The sequence below is a fragment of the Bombus vosnesenskii genome, unplaced genomic scaffold (genome assembly GCF_011952255.1).
Source record: "Bombus vosnesenskii isolate JDL3184/JDL3185 unplaced genomic scaffold, Bvos_JDL3184-5_v1.1 scf7180000013295, whole genome shotgun sequence".
NCBI classification, from domain to species: domain Eukaryota; kingdom Metazoa; phylum Arthropoda; class Insecta; order Hymenoptera; family Apidae; genus Bombus; species Bombus vosnesenskii.
The window spans coordinates 7,343,104-7,365,935 of record NW_022882946.1 but is presented as its reverse complement, the minus strand read 5'-3'; the positions used below and the strand labels follow the sequence as shown (position 1 = coordinate 7,365,935).

At 37.6% G+C, this 22,832-nt stretch overlaps 1 protein-coding gene across 2 annotated transcripts in view; it reads left to right on the top strand.

Annotated features, from left to right (window-relative positions):
• Positions 1–22,832, top strand: part of LOC117233138 (discoidin domain-containing receptor 2-like) — a 140,725-nt gene that overhangs the window by 54,916 nt on the left and 62,977 nt on the right. For both annotated transcript variants that reach the window (XM_033493148.1, XM_033493146.1), the window contains exon 2: positions 7,589–7,723. In XM_033493148.1, coding sequence (XP_033349039.1) covers positions 7,633–7,723 — 91 coding nt within the window. In that variant the 5' untranslated portion in view covers positions 7,589–7,632. The remainder of the gene's footprint in view (positions 1–7,588; positions 7,724–22,832) is intronic.

Below are 22,832 nucleotides of genomic sequence, written 5' to 3'. Positions count from 1 at the left end.
TTATTGTGTCGTTAATGGAAAATTGGGATAGGGACTGTGAAAATTGGGTTGATTTCCGGTTCCCGATCGGAAATAGTCGAAATTATATAAAATTATGTACAAATTATCATGACTCATTATTACAATCTATGATAAGCTATACCATTTCTCACTTTTCTCAATTCTCCTCTAAATTTACATTTTCATCTATGTATTACAACGAAACATAATAACTTATTTTTCATCACACTCAAGATAATTTAATGTTAAATAATGAAACTCACACAACAATAACAATACTCTAAATCTTAGAAGCTTCATTTCGTAATTAATCAATATATATATGATACTACCTATGATGCATCACTACACTGTAATATCTCGAATAAATAACATCATAATATTAAACTACATCCTAACTCCGACCACCTCCAAATAGAACCTCTAATATATTAGACACGTCACTCTACCCTTCCTACCCATAACAACCATTTTACACCAATTACCCTCACGTCATCATCCTATCTCTAAATAATTCATGCAACCATAAAACAGTCAGAATTTCAGGCATGCAGTCAGAAGCATGTAGTCTGTGAAAAATATTGCAACATACGTGACTAGGGAAAGGGCAAGTGCTAAATAGATTCCACAAACACGTGGTCGTTATCTCGAAACGATAGACTCGAGAAAGCCGCGGGACACTGCGAAAGGAAATTCCACGAAGGGTTCTGGCGGATTCGCGTGAAACGGAAGGGCGAAATTCTCCCGGCACTCTTATGTGTTGCGATAGCTTAAAACCGCAGGGTACGCGATAATAGGCAACGATAGGTCCACCAGGGTGTAGGCGGTGTTCCACAAGCTATTCAGAACGAAAACTCCTTTGGGAGTACGTCTTACACGCGGACAAGCAACCGCGGCACAGCAGGATACACAGATATCCCGCGATTCCGATTTCTCAATTGTCGAGAACAATATTGCCGCCGAGAATGTATTAACCTTTGCCGAGGGTAATTTGCCCGGGGGCTAGTCTTGGAAAGTCTAGAATTTAACTGTTCGCCAGGCAAACTACTTCGGTGGAAGGTAGCGAACGATAAGAGGAATATTTATCGTCACGTGTTCGTAATATTTGCTACAAGTGGGAGATTCTGCGTTTCTTCTAACGGCTATAAAGTAAATTTTATGTGTATTATTTTTCAATATAAGAAATGTTTTTGTTAATCGTGACATAGGAATTTATTAAATTGTTTGAACTAAGTGCTACTTAGGTAATCGATCGATCAATTAATATTTTGTCTTGAAGTATTTCCAAATATCAAATTTCTTTTTAGTAATAGTTTTCGTAGTTTTTTAATCATTGGAACATAATCTATGTAACATATATGATGAACATATAATACGCTGGAAATATATCGCAAAACGTTCACGATCGAGCAAATTTTCGAAGCCTACATTCGAAGCATCATTTTCAATACAAATAATTTACCAAGTAGTGCAAACTCCACGGCTGCTTAATTTCCTCTGCATGAGTCCACAACAACAGGGTGCAATGCACTCCGCAGCAACAGAGTAAAAAAGAAGGTCGAGCCACCGACGGTATAATGGAATTGGTTCCCAAAATTACAAAGAGAGATAAAGTTCGAATCAGCAAACGGTGCGTTTTAATTAACCCAATTTCAAAGGGCCGAGAAACGGTGTTATGTTGTGTTTCAAGTGGCCCTCTCCGACCTGGTCAGTTCGCCGATTTTCATTAACGGGATCTCCGCGTGCGACGAAAATTTCCATGACTGTAAGTACATGTTCGTACGTAACATTCAGACTATAACATTGCAATAGACAAGCGATGATAGTATAAATAGTGCTCTTATAGAAATATATACAATAAGTATTGGCTACAATAAACACACATTGGCAGACCGTTTTATCTATTATAGCTTTTACGTACTAATTAATTAGATCCAAGTATATTAAATTTCGTATCATTCAGTAGAACTCTCGTATTTATAGTCATATTATTAATGATAGGAAATTTAATATATCGTTAGTTAGATGACAAACAGGAAAAATAATAGAAAAATAAATTATTCGTTATCGAACTATTGAATTTAGATTTGGTCTGTCATATTATTCAAAATCTTAGATTAACTTTCATTCACATCATAATTTCAAGCATTCTATTAAAACTCTATATCATTCATACTTTTTTATTTCCCTATCTGTAAAATCCCCTTAACTTCAAAAAACATTCCTACATTACCTAAGGATAAATCAATAATTCCTTTCCCGTCATTTCGTATGCTAACGTATTCTCATATTCGATTTGGTAAAATCTTGCCGCTCGTAAAATCGTCGATGGGGAAACGTTCAATGAGACGTGGTCGTTTTTCGACGATTTTCGAGGGTAAATTTCGAAGGCACGGGTATCTGGCCCGCGATACGAGGTAAGTCTCTGCGCAGGTATCGTCTGGGATCTGTCTTTCGGGATTTCGAGCATTCGACTGACTACAATCCGCAAGTTTCACTGACTCCGGTTCTCGTGGTCCATAAAATCTCGAATGTATTTTGCAACGGCAGCAGAAAGGAATTGACCTCGCACAATCCTCGTCATTACGCTGCAAGTCCTTGGAAACTACTTCCGGATCTCGAAAAATTTCACCGAAACCGTTCTTGTCTTGCCTTTAACGGTGAAACTTCGTCGCGATACGGTGCTCGTTTATGTCTTCTGAGTAACCGTCTTGCCGTTCTTGCAGTCGTTTCTATCTTCAATATTCTTCTCTTATTCTTTTCTCTCTCGCGAGTTGTTGATATAATTGTTGAAAAAATTTTAGGTCGCATAATGACGGAGATAAAAATTAAAGTTCGTACGCAGAAGACTTCCAGGGCGATTAACGCGCGAAACAGAAGAGGAGAAATTAACACGTTAACTACCACGGTAGTCATCGATGACTCACGATTTACTATATTTTTTAGGATAATTAAAATAAGATAAATTTCGTGGACTGAAAAATTTTCAACAATGTGACTGATTTATTGACATTATTAGAGAAGAATGTGCGCAAGTACGATATAATATAATATTTTGCAAAAATTTAACGTTTCAATCTATTGCGACTCCCAAGGCAAAATATATAAAACTCGCGTAGTAGTTAATGTGCCAAACAATACATTCAAAGTTTAATAGCGATACCGGAGAAATGTCTTGGACGAAGTGAACTGCGTGTACTACGAACTTCGACAATGGATAACGAGCTATTGCAGTCACATCGGACGATCGATACTGCAATGGGCTAGGCTCCTTTACACACGGTCATCGAAATAGGAGATGTACATATATCTCGGCTATCAAATCCATGAAAACGTAATCGATGAATGTCTAGTGCGGTTAATTGTTTGCACGAAAAAAAGGACAACGATGTACACAAATTTTCCCCCGTTGGAAATATCTACGTTTACAATAATTGCAATTAGCGACTCATTAATGAGGATATTTGACACAGACACACTAATGTTACGAGAATGGAACCATTTAATTAACAGATAATCTAATATACCGAGTGTGGTAATAAAAGCTTAATAAAAATCGACGTTGCGTGTCATTTTACTATGATTGTAAATTGCATCGAATACGGTTATCGACTTTTTGAAAATGATGGATTAATTATGTTACGTAAAAGCAGCGAACAACAATCTTTTTATAATATAACGTATAGTATAATCCTAATATGACAAAAACAATGTCAAATGCGGAGACATTTGAACTCATGTAATCACATGTTGGTATCCTTAAATCCATACAATATATATAAATGTCATCTGAACTCGATTGATTCGATGATCACATCGTTGTGAGTATATGACAGACGTGGAACGTTGTAGTCGTATGTATGCGGTAGAAAATTGGTCATTAGCGACATCTCGAATATTAAGTAAATAAAAAGAGTAGTAACTCGTTTCTGAAATACAAGCAAACTTCATTTTGTCAATACCTTTGCATAATGTTTGAGAAACTGTAGACTTAGTTTGGTAGATATATAATAAAAGTTACCACCAACCTAATTTAAGCACGTCGAGTTTAACGAAGTAACCACGATAAAAATTATATTTATATTGCTGCTATAGTGAGTAAAAAACGACGCAAAAGGAAGAAACTCCCGTTACAATATTATTCAACTTGGCAAAAGAAATATTACATGTACAATTCCACAACTAGGTCCATAGATACAGCCATACCTAAGAATGTAGATCCTTAGATGCAATTACAAATGACCTTGGATCCACATAACGGTTAACGAGGTTCCAAGAGTACCGATAGTTTTGGGCAGATATCGGTGGTTCCAGGGTTTCCGAAGGTATTCAGGGTCTCAATGGTTTGCGGTGATCCCGGAGGTTCCAAGAGTTATCGGAATCTAGGTGAGCTATTGATGGTTACCAAGGTTCCTAGAAACATCGATGTTGTCAGAGCATTTTGGCATCTTCAAGGTCTTGAAGGTAGATCTCAACAATTCGGAAGCCTCACAAATTCTCTAGAATTCGGAACAAATCTTTGGAACTTCGTAGAATCTTTGCCACCTCTGAAATATTTTAGGAACTTTTACATCCCTGATCCTCGAGAACAATTCAAAAGTTCAAAAGTACAAATTCAGAAAGTTTTTAGAATTAGTAGAACCTTTCGTTTCTCAAGAGTCAAATATTTCAGAATCCCCTAGATTCGCAATATATTGAAACGTTCACTTACATAGGGAATGTAGAAATACCCTGAGACGTTCTGGACCTCCTCAGAACCACTGAGATCCTCGATACTCCTGAGGACGCCTGAAACTTCTGAATTCGTAGAATCTTCCAGAATCTCGTGGAAACCCTTCCGAAACCCTTGATATACCCGGAAATTCTTGAAACCAGCGGAACCTTTCGGAACACCCAGATCCTCGAGATTCTTGAGACGAGAGTCGGGGATCTCGTTGATAGGCACTATAGATTAAGGTGATTCTTTTATCAAGTACAACGATATCTCGGTTTAGTTGTACCGTATCTTGAAGGTTTAAGGTTTTATGGTCAGGGTGTTATAGATTTAGAGATACTTTTATGGCAAGTCTTTTGTGTTTTGTGACCTTCTTTATCGGGTCTTATGGAATTTAGGACCTATTTCACTGTAGGATTTTAGTTATAGCACGGTGTATAGATTCTATGAATCGTATAATAATTTTTACTGATACGATATACTTTCCTAAAAGTACGTTCTCTTGAGAGACCTTATTTATCAAATTTTTTAAAACTCCAATCACCGGGTCTCACGAATGGCAAAATTTTCAAGAATCAAAATACGCAATACCGCAATACACGTGTTTTACAATTTTTAAATATGAAAGTACGTATACGTTAGAACTTTTCAATATAACAGTACGTGCATCTTAAATCCTTCCATAAAATACCATTTTGCACTTTTCGAATCTTTCGTATCGCGTCGCAGTCGCTAGGATTGCAGCCAAAATATCACGAGCATTCAGGCACAGGCCGACAGAGACTTTGACGCCTTTCGTCTCAATCAATTACATCTCATGCCGTTAATTACGCTTTGTCTAGTTGCTGGGACTGAATCGGGCGAAATTCCGTTCTTTATTTCGCCGATAGACCAACCAGATGGCACGTCGAATAGTAGTTGCGTGACCGTAAGAGCCGTTTCCGACTGCAGTAAAAATGGAGCAAAGCCAAAGGAATGCCTCCCCTTTTCTCTCGTCTCGTTTCCTCTTACTTAGTCTTTCACACGATCTGGCAGAGGAACGCAAAAGTGCAAGGCTGGGCTAATTGAGCAGGGACTCGATTACAAGTCGGTATTTCTGTGTTTCTCCAGGCGATACACGTACCACAGGGACTATCAGGGCTGACTGGTTACCTAGTGTCGTGCCAAGCGAAAGGAATACCTGAATCATTCGTGGTTTTACTCGTGAATCGATCAAATCCCCTATTTTTAGGGTTCCTTATTCCCTATCGTTCGATGTTATTACGGAAAAGGTATTGATAAAATCGTACATAAAATATTAAGTTAATGCTACGCATTTTTATTGTTTAAAATAGATCGTTCTAAGGTTTATGATAGAGAAAAAAAATGTTTACTACTTTTTAATTATTATTTTATTATTTTCGGAAGCCTTAACATCTGTTAAAAAATGATTGAAAATACGAGATACAATTATATCGAATACCAGGAAAGGTATGAAAGCGTTCTAATAGCTGCGGAGGTTCTTCTCTACTTGTATCTGCGTTACGCGTCTATTCTTTTACTGTACAGTAAGAAAATTGAAAGAAAAGGGTTGGCTTTCCTTTTGATATTTAGTCAACTTAAGTTTCAGACTATGATTTAGGATACGATGTCTTGACAATAAGTTGATATAATGGAAGAGAATATCTTATCAACGAGCGAGATATTAAGACATGGGGAATTATATTACAATAAAACTCGTCTGCAGATAAATAGTTTATTAGAGCTCATTTAATAAGAGTTCACCTATAAATAAGTAGAGTCAGTCTGGAAGAGTACGTCTAATTGGGAACTAATTAAAATTTCATTCAAATAAATAGAATTCATATATTCATTATAAGCCTTACAAAAGTCAAACTAATTATTCCCATAAAGTATAATGGTTTAGTTTCCGAAGAATTAAACCCTGATTACTTTCGTATCAAAATTGAAAAGTTTTCAGAAGAAGTCGATCTATTTGATTTCCCATATAATTCATATTTATGACGATAGTTGCCAATTTTTGACGGTTTCTACCCCCTGAACGTGTGACCCTGTAAAGATCAATGGTTTTATCGGATCCAAGGACAACGGGGAAACTAAATTGAGAAGGACCGATAACGTTTCGAGAACGCGAACGGATGGCGTGCGTGTCGCGAGGAATAAAAAGGCGAGACGAGATATATCTTGGGAGATTGATGACTGGTACGATCGACGGTGCCTAGATGAATGTTGGTATTTTGTATTGTAATGTATATTGAGCTGCTCGGGCTATTTATTTCCGAAAGATCGGGCTACCTTGGTGCTTTGACGACATGATTTATTATAGTTCCGTGGAAGAAGCTCGATTATCGATAGGCCACTCAGAATTTTAGTATCGCGCTACAACTACCTACTTGGTAGTAATTTTAGTACGATTAATGATATTCCATAATACATTGAAGAATATTTTTGCAGAGATTTCTAATCTGTAATATATTATTGCAGAACAAAGATACTTAAAATATTAATAATTTATCATTCAATCTCTACCTTGCGTTTGTATCGATGATTTAAAAGTTTGTAATAATTTAACTACGAAAGTATAGTACTTTGCTTATTCGTTTGAAAATATTTAATCTGTTGCCGTGCATCGTAGAAAGGCACGGATATTTAAAGAATTATCGACTTATTGTTTAATTTCCACCTTAGATTATCGTCCCTGACACACATCCGAAGTTTCGTGTTCTAAAAAAGGAAAGAAAGCAAGGTAGAGCAAGTAACATTCAGAAACTTAAGAAAGTAGTCAGGAACTTAAGAAAGTAATTTTACCGGGCGGCGCGGCGCTCGAAAGTATATAAACTTGGGAGTAAATTTTTTGTCTCGATGTGTTTTCAGGCGATTGCCACGAGCTTCCATGAAGACACCACACCTCGGCGACCATGAAGACTGATTGCCTGCCAATAATTGCCAAGTTCTGCGCGCTGCTGACGCTGTTCGGAACCAGCCTCGATGTTCGAGCACTCGATATACGTGAGTAGCCAGACACTTCCTCTTTTTTTATCCCATTCGGCCACCTACTTTTTTTTCTTTCTTCATTCTTTTTATTTCCCAAATTGTCCCTGGATAAATTGCACTCGAGTGCACTTTGCCGACAATTTAATGCACGCTACCATCCGCGATTATTAATTAGATAAATTCCATACGCACACCGGAGAATACTATACCACAGCGATGGTATTCGTCGGTCGTGTTTTATTCAGATTTCAATCATTTCGCTACGCTGTACGTATAGTTGGCAAATTTTAATAGACCATGAATATGAAAGCGACCGTCACATGGATACAAATTTCATTTTAAACGACACGGTTTCTCCTCGCGTTCACAGTGTCGCGAAATACATTATCTTTGACAATATCTATTAAGTGTCATGAAATTCGATTCCGGGTTTAATTATTATACCAGATTTGGCTAGCCGCGTCTCGCGCGTTCAACCTCCCGTAGCGGCACTGGATTTCATCAATCGCGGAACGCATGATGAAATTCGTGGCTGATCGACAAACGCCGGCGATCGACCGAAAAATTGTGTACCTTTAGACGAATTCGTTTCCGTTATACTTCTTGCAAACAATTTCATATGTCTTCTGAATGTGCTAGTATAGATCGTTCCTTTTTATTTTCACACTTTTCGCAACAGTGTCTTTCACTGTCACGCGACTTGGAAGTTGTATTACATTTTTTAAATGTTTCGTTCGACTAATACTATATGATTATATTAGTCTTCGGATTTTAGATTAAAGTAACAACTATAATGAATTATCATTCTTTGCTTCCTGCAAGCAAACAAGATGCTTGTAGTAGAGAATCGAGACATGTCGCTTGTCAATATCTAATTATAAGTTACTTTATCCAGAATTACATTTGAAAAATAACGTGCGATATTCAGGGCGCCTCTTGTTTTAGTCATTGTATTATTCGTACTTTCCTTTATATCACTGATTTACAAAGGCAATTCAATTAGTCAGTAAATTTAATCAATATCGTCCAAGCCAAATATCAGGATGCATTTCAAAAATACATTTTTCTTTCTTCAAACACGCAGAATACCAAAATATGTGAACATCGAAATCAGTTCATAAATTAAACCCGAGCCAAATATCAGAGTATATTGCAATTTATTTCTTCAAAGCTACGGACTACTCTTTTAAAGCTTCGATCGAACAAGTAAATATTACTACCTCGTACCATTAATCAACATACTAAAGGATCGGTTTCACAATTTCTCTCAGCATCAAAATGAACATCAAAGTCGGTACTAAATTAAAATGCTAATCAGAATACAAATATATCAACAAATAAGTTTTTCTTAATATAAAATCAAAATACAAGTCAATTTCTTTCGGTGTCAGATAAAAATATCAATCAATTTCTCTTTATATCACATCCAAATATACACCAGTTTCTCATAGGACTGAATCGTTTCAGAATCAAATTCAAATATAAATCAATTTAAACCTTTCAGTGCCAAATCGAATCACAAAAATCAATTTTTATTAATATCGAATTAAAATATAAATAAATTCCTCCTAGTATAGAATCAAAATATTATGTCGTCCGAGTAGTTTCTTTCGTTTTATAAGGAAATAATAGATCCACAACATTTTCCGTTTTTATTATTTTATCGAATTACGTACGATCCATTTTGTTCTATCAAAATAAAGATCACAACGTTCGACAGATTTGGTTTTATGTTTGTATAGAGGTTCATTGTAAAAGACTGGTTTCCTTCAGACTCATCAAGTCAAAACAATTCCAACAAGTCAAAATAGTTCCTATCAATATCGAGTGAAAATACGTATCAGTATCAAATTAAAATACAAGACAGTATATCTGTCAGTGTTAAGTCCTTTTAGAACCAAGTAAATATGCAAAAACATCAATATCAAAGTCTCTAAAACTTAGATCAGGAAATGGACGTACCAGTTCACGCTTCCGTTGAGGATAGCGAATTTTAGCCAGCGTTGCAACCACGGGAAACTCATTTTATTCGGTTCGAAGGTACCGTGTTCCGGTGTGTTCCTCTTCGCCGATCTGCCCCGTCAAATTTTTCATCGGAAGCAGGTGATCACCGAGTTTTCATTTTCCTCGTCGGCAAAACTCGGTCGGTGGGGGCGCCATCAGTCTGAAGTAATGATTCGCTATTCCGCGCCCGCCCGGGGGATCAATTATTTTGAATCTAATGCGACAGGATAAATTGCATCCCGCGGAAGATTCCAAACTCTCCCTCGTCGTCGTTCCTCGTCTGGTCGTCGTTGTACATCCGATGGCCGAGGATAGGGACCGATTTTACGCCGTGAGGCAGAGACCTGTCTTCGGAAAACAACCTCCTCGTTACCAGGTCCCCCGCATCCCATCCCGTCACTCGACAAATTGCCAATAAGCAAGTTCCATCGATTGCTCTGTCGGCGTTCCATGTATATTAAATGTCCCTGGGTCTCGTTCAGGTTCTACGTTCACCGTTCAAGAACCGTATTCCCGTTCTCCCGAGTTTTTCAAAGAAAGTCGAGCAAGAGAGATGATTTATAGACGTGTAATATGCTGCGCGGCCTCTAAAGTGCCATTTACATGTCGCTCTTTATTGTTCTTGTTAAATTTTAATTCGCTTTTTAATTTATGGGTGTCTAATATTGTTTACAAATCGTAAGTTTAACGTATATCCTCATTCTGGAAATAATCGGGGTATTTATGGAGAATGAAGTAAAGTTATTACGAGAAATTATTACGAAGTTTCTAAGGGATGTAGGAATTATTATCTGTTGTTTGGAAACTTGGATTACAAAGAGAGACTTGTAAGAAAAATGTTTTTCTCAGTTGTGTATTTTATCTTTGATCGCTATTTTACATAATTCTGGTACTCGTATTATTATCTTTCTAGCCCAGAGAATTTTTTGGAGATCAATACATTATTATCCATTCGTTACTTTCTTACATATATCATAAATACGTTTCACAAATGTTTACTGTTCTATATCGTTATCCTATACCAATACAAAATCCCGATCAATAGATCTTCTTCTTGGAGATCTAAGACAATTGTCATGTTGCTTACGCAAGACCACTGAATATTGTGTTACCCACGAACAGGGGTGTATCTTAAATAATTATAAGCCTCTGTTGGAGAGAGTTGTCATCGGAGACAATATCGATTTTTATCAAAAAAGAAAAACTTCGAAAATGTAGACTTCACTTAATCTTCTTCCTTCTACCATTTCATAAGAATCAAATAAACGCATTGATAGATTTCTGTGATGATATCGCACGTCCGTTAATACACCTTCTCTTAAACGGCCACATAAATTACTTCAAGTAGAATAGCCCGCGTTTAATCAGACGTATACCAATCGTAATATCTATCACTATGTGTACTCTTAAATTCTAATTCGAGTAGACAAATACGAATCGCGGAGATGAAATATTCGTATCATAGTAATCTAAGCCAATTACAATATCCTTCCTCCCTGAGCAAACAATTATCACGATTTAAGACACGGCACGGTGCCCCATGAATCGTCGAGGACGCGTACAAAGTTTCCAAGATTATCGATGTTTTCACAGTGACGCTATAAAGAAGCTCTGTCCGTGTCTCCGCCTCTCATCACATACCTGAAATATCGTTCCTCCCGGTATAGGAAAGATCGAAGAAATTCCGTATACGTACGCTCGAACCTTCGAAACTTTTCTTTATCCGTCCCCCATAAAACAGACCTTATACGTGCTCGAAACTCCACATGTATTCCGCTACTGTACGCCCGACTTCCGACTCGCCAAAGTAAATGTCCTGCGCGAACAGAAAAAAAAGTTTTAACCCCGGCCTGGAGAACGTCTCCTCCGATTCTTTCTCCTTTGATTACGAGAATCGAGATCGGTTAGAATTTGCTAAAGTTGTGGATACACGCTGCGTCTCACTACTATGAAGCTCAATCTAAAATTTTAAAGTTCTCGTATGTTATCGGAAGACTGTAGATTTTTGTGCGAATCTACTGAAGAAGTAGAAATTAAATGGAGCTTTGTTTTGTATATTTTTGCGTCCTTAAATTTTCCGTAAACGCATAAAAATCCGCAGCCCAGTTAGAATCAAGAGTGGTAAGAAACCGCTAATGAAAGTTTATCGTAATTTATATCTCCTACTGATGCGGGAATTGAAAATGATAGGACAATTTCATATTAATGTCATGCAGTGCATAAAGAAAGTAAAATAACGTCAAAAAATGCATGAAAAATTTAATAAATTTATCCGTCTAAATTGTGTAATTTAACCGTTGTGCGCCGGAAGGAAAAGAATTAACGATCGAAGAAAAACCGGATGGATCGAAAACAGGAATAGCAGGGATGTATACTGCATGCTATATATCCATGGAATGGTTGCTTGAAATTTTTAAAAGCCTCTTTCCTATGGAGCTCCGCAGGTTGCGTACCTTCCTCTGTTTTGTTATTAATGAGTCGATAAATACGTAAAAGAAACAGAGATAGAGAGAGAGAGAGAGAGAGAGGAACGGTATGATTTCGAAATTAATGTTAGATAAAACGGAAACCACCGTGGAGCGTTTTCAACTTTTTTACCTGGATAATGCTTGAAAGGAATGAAAACCGCAATGGAATATCGGGGCATCGCAACTGTCGCTGGAATTTCCGACGCTTGAAACTTTGACACGAATGTGCTCGTCGTATGGTCGCGAATGAAAGATTAAGAAAAGCGAAACGAAACGACGTCGACTGATGCAAAAGTTGCATAAAGCCTCGCAGTGGCTACAGTGTTTACAAAGAGCACTCGACAATTTTCTTTCTGCAGCGCCATAACTAGAAACGTACAGTGGCTCGCGAAAGTATTTGAACACTGATTATTAGACTGCGAATTTTTATGCTATTTTATATTTTTATGAAGTGAACTAAAGAAACGAAATCTACACGGTAGTTTATCTCTGCCCAAAATAATGACAAGTATCTCACTTTCTATATCTTATATATTTTTCTATATTATATGCATTTCCTGGAGTTTTACATTTTGGAATTTTTTCAAATGGAACCTACCTAACAATTCGTTTTTCCTGCTAAAAATTACGACAAGTGCCCCACTTTGCATATTTTATGTAGTTTTGTATATTATACGCATTCTCTGGGTTTTTGCGCTTTGGAATTTTTGCAAATGGAACCTATATAGTGCATAATTTGTTTCGCCTACTAAAAATTATTTTTATATTTCATTTTGGATATTTCATATACTTTTGTGTATTATATTCATTCTCTGAATGTTTGCACTTCTAAATTTATCATATACGCATACAAATCCGTATTCTACCAATCATAAAAATCTTTCATGTGTCAAAACAGTCGATGTTTTATTCTGTCATCGACCTAGTGAATTCACCTTTGACCGATCTAATTGCCAGAAGCATAATTGGGAATAAATGATCGAAGGAGATGAAAGAAACAAATGACACTAGTTTGAACGGCAGGATTGGTTGGACTTTCAGGGAAACGGATGGAACGTGTTCCGTTTGTTCGACGCTGTACATGTCTCGCATCGATCACGACTGAGCTTTTTACGCTCTCGTTGCAACGGTGTTTTCTTCTCGTTCGATGCGATTTCGAGCATGTTGTTTACGGCAAGCAACATCGACCTATTTTGATTTTATCGATTTCCGAACGTAAACGCGAAAACGAAGACACTGATTACTCTTCAGAAATCAATAGACTCAATTGTCCACGACGCACAGCCTCGAAACATTGACGTCAATCAACCGGCTGTTCTCTCAACGAGACCCGTTATCGTCGAGAGGGAAACTAAACTTGTAATCAACCAATGACTTCTTGATTTATTGCGAATATTGCGAATCGTAACATTTATGCATGTAGGGTACTTCGCTGAAGAGTAATTTTGATACAACCGTCAATCAAAATACCAAATTCGAGTTGACGTTAAATCATGATTTATTAAAGTGGGACTTTCTGAAGGGAATTATTTTTTATTTGAGGACTTCATTTATTGTTAACTTGCTTCGTACACGTCTTGATGAATCGAATTGAGTTATTTCTTCAGAGTCATTACAATATACATACTCGTTCACCCATCGATACCTTAATTGGATATCATCGTATTTTTGTAGAAAACAGATGAAAAAAAAAATAATTCGAACATATTTGACCTCGTAAATTATGTTCTTCGAGTAATCTTTGATTTGCAAAAAGCGATCATTTGAAACAGTGTTCAAGTTATATTGCAAATACTCAAAGCGACGTGAAAACCAAGAAATCAGGAATTATAATCTGTCTCTCGTATAATGACAATACAGACTGAATTAACATATTCAATATGATGATACATCAAAGAGAAGGGCGTCAATATTCAACGACGATGTCAGTACGTATAATGCTTTGATTATAGCTATAATGAATATCATTTGTTTCAATATTTTTCAACGATTTATTACATGTTCTAGACACTTTCAAGTAAAAACAAGAAAAATATTATTTCCAATGCTTATATCACAGGAAATAATTGTAAAAACTCGCACATCGAACGTGTTAAATGCTATGAATATATTACTGAAACAAATAAGTCAGATCTCTAGATTACTCAATCGGACAAAATACGTCGAAGCATAAAAGTTCCTTACTCTCGACGAATAATAAATTAACCAAATAAATCTCTGAAAATCTCTCTAAAATTATTCTCCACGGTCGCCATGCACGCGTCCGATTTACAACGATAAACATACCAATTCTCGACTTGCTAAAAGCTCCATTCCGCCAATCTGACAAGAGCGGAAACAACACAGGTATCATCAACGTCGCATCGTATCCGCTAAAGGTTAGTGCGATTACTCTCCCGTCGCGTTGCTGCAACCGAGTGACGAGTAAACGGAAACGCAAAGGATCGTGTAAAACACGGGAGAAAGAAGGGGACATAAGGACGCGTGAGATGGAGCAGCAAGAAGAAAGAGAGGCTGAGGACTGCAAAGGAAAAGGTCGGAAAGCGGGCGAGTTCATGGCGGACAAACCATTGTTGCAGGCTTTCGCCGGGTGCTAAGGAGTTCTGCTCGAAGCTTCCGTTTCCCTCGTTATGGTAAATGGTCTGTCTTGGTGGTTGAGCAAACAGTGGCACAAAGATAAGTGCAAGCACAGGACGCACTCGGACTACCATCTCGAGACGTTGTCGAGGACTTCTGGTCTTTCTCTTTGTTCCCCTCGTCGTCTCCTTGTCTCTCACTTTCCATGGACCTAACGCTGGTCTCCCGAAAGGTGTCCAGTCGGCTCCGGGTGTCTGCTGAAACATGCATAAGGGCGACTATTGTTCAGGAGAAAATGATTACTTTGTGCACACTATACGAACGTATGAGAGATCGTTCTCGTAGTTGTCGTCGTCGTCGTTGTCGTATCGTTGTCCTTGTCGATTTAGGAACCGGAGAATTCCATAGGAGAACCGCCGTATCGTCGTTAGTTAACTGATTTGAATGACAAAGGACCAGATAGGTGGTTAATATATCATATTTGAACTGGTGCGACTGGATAGACGACGATGAATGCTACGATACGCAAAGCATTATATGTGAGAAGTTTAACGTGTAACTGCCGGATTCAGGTGATAATCCTTAAACTTGCAGTCATTCTCGTGTCATTGGTTTCCTGTACCTACAGCGCGTCGCTCGAGCACGGTGGCGAACGTGTTTCGGCTTTTTGTTGCCCCGCGAGTCATCGGTAAGCTTGTTCGTGATGTGGTATGCAGACAAGTGAATTTAATTAACCCTGGAATATTATAGTTGGATTCCTTGCTGGTTTTAGCGACAGCAGAAAGGTGTTATATTACTCGTTTGTTAGTTCACCTGCTATTTATCATGGCTGTTTATTATTTGTATTCCCTCATATTTTCTGGCTTTATGTTTTTTGATATTTCGTGATAATCTTCAGACATGAAAAGATTATTCAGTAGAAGGTTCGAGGTTGTTCAAATCGATTAGTAAAATTGTTATTCGACTATCTGAACTCTATTTTGACTTATGGTATCTTCACAATAGAGATATTTCATTTTTGATATTAACGAGATTCTATATAAATGTACATTACAGTATTAACCGAACCACTTGCAAGATATCAAATATTAATGAACTATTTAGAGTGCAAAATAATTAACTCGAACGAACGTAAACTAAAATGAATAAAATCAAGTAAAATCAACTCCGACGAAGTATTAAACTTTCGAAACTTTTCTGATTAAACCGGGAAATTCAAGAAAATACGATTCCTAAAACAAGAGTTCATACTTCTGTACGATTCGCCTGTAAACGCTTTGGAACCGCAATCTTAGCGAATGGCCGCCTTAAAATTTTCCAATAAAATCACATAAATAAATCATGAAACCGATCGTAAATATCTCATGAAACACTTTATTACGAAATCGCTGGAACGAGGGAAGTGCGAAAAGCTTCTTCGACGGAAGCTGACAAGCACCCTTTTATTATTCTCAACGTCCATTTCCGGACATACGCGTTTGGATTCGTTCTTCAGGTGATCTATACACTTTCATCGGGTCGAAGAGTTCCCATAAATCGAAGGTAGGGACGTTTAATCATGTTGGAAGTTCGGCAACTGGGCCAAATTGCTCAAAGAGGAATATTTCTACGCGTCGTTGGACCTTCCAGATAGTAACAAATTAACCAACTTTCAGTGTATTAGCTGGAAATTATTCGAACTTTGTTCGAACTCCTCTGAAACATTTATCCATTCGATTCTAGTCGATATTTCGTCTTCTGTTACGAATTCGTAAAAAGATACGTCATGCCAATACAGGGTGTTTAAGTAATTAAATATTTCTATTATGTTTATAACATGTGAATTTCCATGCAAATTTTCTATGCTTTTTTTAAATAAATTTATTTCAATTAACTTTTTAGAATATTCAGTAGGTGATAACTTTGGTTTATTCTTGTAGCGTTGAAAGTATTTAAAATTTTATTAATGTTATCGTTGTTTAATCTAAATGTTTGAATTACTTATGGTATCGCTAATTATCGATGACTCCGATGACATCGCAAAGCCTCATTAGCGACTACCACAGCAGGCAACGCGTGAATGATATTGGAAAATATTCAAGTCACATAACTATAAATATATTTAGAAATCTGGAATATAATAGGGTGCAGTCGTTAAATAACTTAGAAATAAAGAAACAAGATACAGTCTAAATAATTTCAAATTTGTAAATTCGTAAATTAAATACTGAGAAAAATACATAATCTGTTCAAACTTATTGAACAGATGTAAATAAATTAAAAATTGATTAAACGAAAAACGGATTGATTAAACTAATATTCCCATGCGTAAACTACCGTAACAGTATTCTTCTTGGTTAAATATTTTTTGAACGAAGGATCAATGGAAATCAAAAAATAAATTTGTTTGCTAACAAATAAAGCGAAATTTGAACTTTAAATGATTATCAATTATTTCATGAGGAAATGCATCGAAAGACAACGTCATTTTTGTTGTACGGAGGACATTTAATACTAAATAAAGCTATCTGAAGTAATCTATACTAACGTGGCGCGATACATAATAGAAGCTATGACCGGAATAATCGGTGAACAGGAGAGGCGAACGTACAAGAATAAATCGAATATGCACGAGGACAAACATTACGGCAATTATAGAGGGTATTGTGCACGTGTTTGCGCAAAACAATAGAGGACAATGTTACAATTTATTCCGTGTCTATTCCCAGCGTCGCATTCGATTAAGCTTCAAGTTTTTCTTTCATTCGTCGATCACTGAAATTCAACCATGCTCCTCGTCAGAACTTCGTCGACTTAAGTAAAATTCCTCGCTGTTCCTCCCTATTATCGCTTTTTCTTCTCGTTCTCTCTTTCTTTCTTTTTTCTATCAGATCTTCCATTTTCTATCGGAGAACTTTTGATAGAAACGTCCAACCTCCTCGATCTTGAATGCAGAAGAGTTCCGTGCGATCTGATGTTCCAATCTGAGTTTCCGAATCAGGTGTCGAGCGCAGGCTTTGGAAAATAGCAATTTTGGAGATGCGTATACTCTCAGAGATATCAGTAGTGTTCGTTGTTTATGAAAGAAAATATGCTTGTGTTCTATCGTCTTTGCACAAGAATAACAGCACTCCAGAATTCGGGAAAGAGGGGATCGAGAAAGAGCGTTCAGAAGGGTTGTCTCCAGCAAGAGTTTTCTATCATTTTCTCTGGAGTTATTTACAGTGGATACGAGTGGAGAAAAATACTTTTCGAAAACAAAAACAAAGATTATTCATCGTCGTGTGATATATAAAAATTTCTTGAAAGCGCTTGTTCGATACGACAAGGAAATTTATTTAATTGTATCGAAATCAATATCTATTTTATATAGAGATACATACATAAAAATTTCTTAAACCAGAATATACGGTATCAGAAGAAGATTTCAATTAATTATATTACAGTAAATATTTATCTTTTACGACACTACCTGTAACTTCTATGATACTGGAGGAAGATTAAATTAATTAGAATCAGTACTTGCTTTTTACAATAGTACATAAAATTTTGTTAAAATATCTTTCGTAATATCAGAAGAAAATTTAATTAATTAGGTATACGAGAAACCATATTTATTTCTTACAGCAGTAGATTCATAAAAATTTATTAAATCAACTACCACGATACTTGAAGAAGATTCTAGTAATTATACTTCATATTTTCACAACAGTATACACACAAACAATTTCTAAAGTAACTTTCACGATTCCGGAAAAGCATTCAATTAAGTCTATTAAAATCAGTCTATACATGAACTGTTCGAAAGCCACATTGATTAACTTGATAAATTGAAGAGTGCAGGTGTGTGATGGTGTTGCAAATTCTGTTCCTAAAATTTACCTTAGAACATTTACCTATTATTTATGTTATCTTCTTGTGATAAATAAATGTGTAGAACTTGTTTCTTGAGAATCAAATATCGTAATAAAATTAAGAATTTGAGAGAAAGTAAACTGGGTCAGTTTCGCTTCTGAGAGGCTTCGTTTAGCACCCAGTTACATCAATCTTTACGTTTTAAGAAAATTTGTACTTATTCGCTATGTTAAACAATGCCAATCATTTGTAAATCCATAAAAGAATCGACATCGTGGTACATCATTCGAAAGAGTAGAGTGGATGAGTCCACGGCTGTCCGAACGAGAGGTTATTCCCTTTCTACCGGGGCGTTTCTTCTCAGCCGACTGAATCGACCGTCCGTGACGAAAAGCTTCCCGGCTTTTCGCGGATTTGAAATGCAGAGCAGTTTCCCTCGACTATAGAAAGCTAGGCCGAGCTGGAGACGTCATCTTGTCCGATCCAAAGTCGTGTCGTCGGTTAATCTTCGATTCTCATCTTATTCCTTGGGCGTGAAAGAAACTTCCTTCTACCCGACGATGCCCGATCTTTCCGCAGGGCGAGTCTTATTTTCTTTTTTTCTTCTTCTCTCTCTCTCTCTCTCTCTCTCGCCTATTAAACTTTCCCCCTGATGTAATACCTCGAGCAAGCGGTTTATTTGAAATGAAGATCACGCCCGAAGCGATCAGTGTAGGTTAAAGTGATACGATCTGATTTGTACTTCGATAATTCCTGCTTCCTTTGATCGTAGGGAAACTTGCATTTCGAAATTCACACTCAGCGAGCTTACATTCCTATGTGGTATTGCCTTCCCCGATTTTATTAATCGCGATAAAATTTGTCAAATATTTCACATCTTATCATTTCTCGAAATCTATTGAACTTTGATTCGTTATAATATATGTTAATACCTACGTCTAGTGTGACTGCGAGGCTAAGATACAACATCGAAGACTTCACAATCAAGCTTGAAGAGTTTTATACGAATGTAACACAGTTTATGCTAACTAGAAAGCGATTAGCATATTCTAAAGAATTCTGGATCATCGTATGTTAATCTTATTACTCTTACACAACCCAAAACCATATTCGATTTCACATATTCTTTCATGACTCAAAGCCTATATTTCAGCCCACATGTTCCACCCTTAGGGATGGATTTAGATCCGCTATAATTCCGCATGACTTGGCACTTCGGTATCCTTCGTAAACTTCATTTAAAAACTCTGACCCAAGACCTCGATAGAAGAGATTTCAAAGATCTGTCTCGATATTACTCTTCCCTTGTCACTTGCAAAACAAAAAAGAAAACCACAGAAGGAAAAAACGATCGACCCCATTCGGAGCGTACGAACGATCGAAAGTACCGGTTACCAGCTAAACCAAGCGACGTCGTTGGTCGCTCCGGGGTCCTCCCGGGTCATCTTCTCGCGCCGTGCCCGGTATCGCGGCTTAATCTTCGATTCTTATCTGCCGGAAGGCTCGAAGAAGCCGCCTAGTTCGCAACGGTCCATTGTCTTCTCTGTCAGCATCTTTCTTTTGGTTTGCTTTCCCTCCCTACTGTCCTTTCTCTTACGGTTACAGCGAGCAGGTACGCGGCGCTTGCAGCTCGGTAACCTCTTAACGTGACCGAGGAAAAAGGGTTTATACCCTCGTAGAGTCAGAAGAAGGGCGGAGAAGGGGTAAAGTGTAAAAGGGCGTCGCGTTGGATGGAGGACAGAGGCGGGCGATGAAACGAAGAGGAGGCCGCTGAAAACCATCTTCCGGATAACCGTATTACCCGCTGGCATTGTCTACGGCCAGCCAATTCGAAGTAATGAGACACAGTCGGTTGCAGAGAACAATCGGGCTTCCACCAGCGTGCAGGAGCCACGACGTGCCTTCCTACTTTCTCGCCCGCTATCTCTCCGCTCTGCGCTCGTCAACCATCTCTTCTCTCCTTAAACTTCCTCTTCCCTTCGTCTGTTCCATTCCGTCTTTCTTCCTGCGTGTCTTCTCCCGGCTACCTTACCCTTCGGCTTTATAAGGAGCACGTCAATTCTACGACGCGTAGTGCACACTAATGTAAGTCTCATCTTATTGCATTCTATTCCGTCCTCGTTTTCCTCTTTGTATCCCAACTCCTTCTTCCGTTTTATCCTGTGTCTTCCGCTTCGTTTCGTTCTCCGCGCTTCTCCTATCTTCCTCTGTCGTTTTCATCGGCTTTTGTGTTTCGTTTCTCTCCTTCGGCCATTTCCGCGCGTTTTCCTTTTTCTTTTCTAAGGACGAGCGTTGATATTATATGTCGGCGAACAATCGCCTTGTAAACAATAGCGCATCTTTGGGACTTGAAAAGGAATCAGCGGTGACTAATGAGCGTAAACGCGAGCAGGGTCTTGGGAGACACGAAACGCTCGCGACAGTATTGTTCTTTAAAGTTTTCGGGAATGGAGCTTGGGATGGCTGCGGCATTTATACGGCAGTATGAAAGGAGAGCGAACGGTGTGAAGTCGTGTATTTAGAAGCGGATGGTACGTGTTTCGATAGAAAGTTATTAGGGTTCAGGTTTTTGGAAGCTGATTCGTGATCCTTACTTTCATTCGGAGAATTGCGGAGACCGGTGCAGCTTGCCTCTTGAAACACGTGGGCGTAACTCCGGGCATCAATTGGGAACGTAAAAGGAACGAGGGAAGTTGGTGAAAATATCTGTCCTATTTGATCTACGTTCCAAGTTACAGAGGTTTTTTATTCTGGTAAACCTTGTTTATAGCTGATCTACTGTAATTCATTTCACTCAGCTATAGATAGTCGTAAAAGAAATTTCATGTACTAAATATAAATGTGTATTTTATATTCGTGTAAATTCCATGTAAATTCTTTATTTCTTACAATAACAGGAATATAGCAATAAGTGTCGACATTTCATTTCTGCAATTATCAAAAAACATGCAGATGCTTTCACCAAAATTAATTCTGACTTTTATTGAAACAGAGACAAATACGCTTATTTATCTACGACATACCACTCTAATTATATTGTTCCGCATGTAGCATTTTAGATACAGGTCGGTTTTAATATTAATGAAGTACAAGTACAAAGTCAGGATAGATAAATGACGTCGCAGTACAGGCCAAGAATAGATAAACGTTAGTATTATTTCCTGTGCGAATAAAATTAAGGTTTAATTTCCATCCCGCTAATGAATTAAAATTTAATTTGTCGAATAAATATAATATATACACGTATGATAGAACGCCAATATTAAGTTATATTTATAGAATTTCGAAATCTACCACTGTTATGTATAGATCGAATCTGAAATTAATTTATTATCAAATTTATTCTAAAAATGAAAGGCTACTTTAGTAAACTTATCCGATATTAATATACAGCGTCAGTTACCATTATTTTCACTCCGTATTTCTCTTCTTATCTCTTATTAATATTTTGAGGCAACTTTCAAAGGACGCATCAAATATCTCCACCAAGAAATTAACAGAAAAGATAAATTCTGTTGCAACATTCCATTATGTTCACGTCTCTGTTCTCATTGGCTCGTGAAACGCGCGTCAAGTTCGCCTCTCGTCTCTCGCGTCGAGCCTCGTCATATCACGTCCTCTTCTTTTGCTCGACGCTCCTCTAGAATATTCATCTTCGCCGTCGTGCGTATACCGAGCTGGGATGCATACGATGTCACGTGTACGTGCTGTCATCTAGGTACACCAGGCCCCGTCATAGTGTAAACAATGAAGCAACACCAGGAAATACGCAGAAGCGATGGAAAGTTCCACGAAAACGAGGATCCAATAGTCGTATACCTTCGTCGAGTTTCAGGAAAATCTGGAACCCTTTGCGTGAAGGGAGCAACGTTAATCGCCGTTTACATGTAAGAATTTTGCTTGAACATGGTTAAGGCTTCGTTATACGGTAGCAGTCACGCAATTCAGCTGTAATCGTATCTCTTGTTTGGCGCAAGATAAAAGAGTGTCAGCGGAGAATGTCGAGTGATATGGTTAAGTCGGCCCGTCATTCCTCGAGACGTTTTACAAAGCCAGGGGAGAGAACGAAGGAAAAATGGTTAGGGAGAAGACGAATCTGAAAATTTGTAGAGAATGGTTATGACAAGATCAACTTACTAAATAAACCCCGATGAGTGAATTTGCGTAGGATTTATATGGGTTTAATATACTATACACGGTCTTCCACTGCTACGAGGAGAAATGTTATGTATTAGTGAATT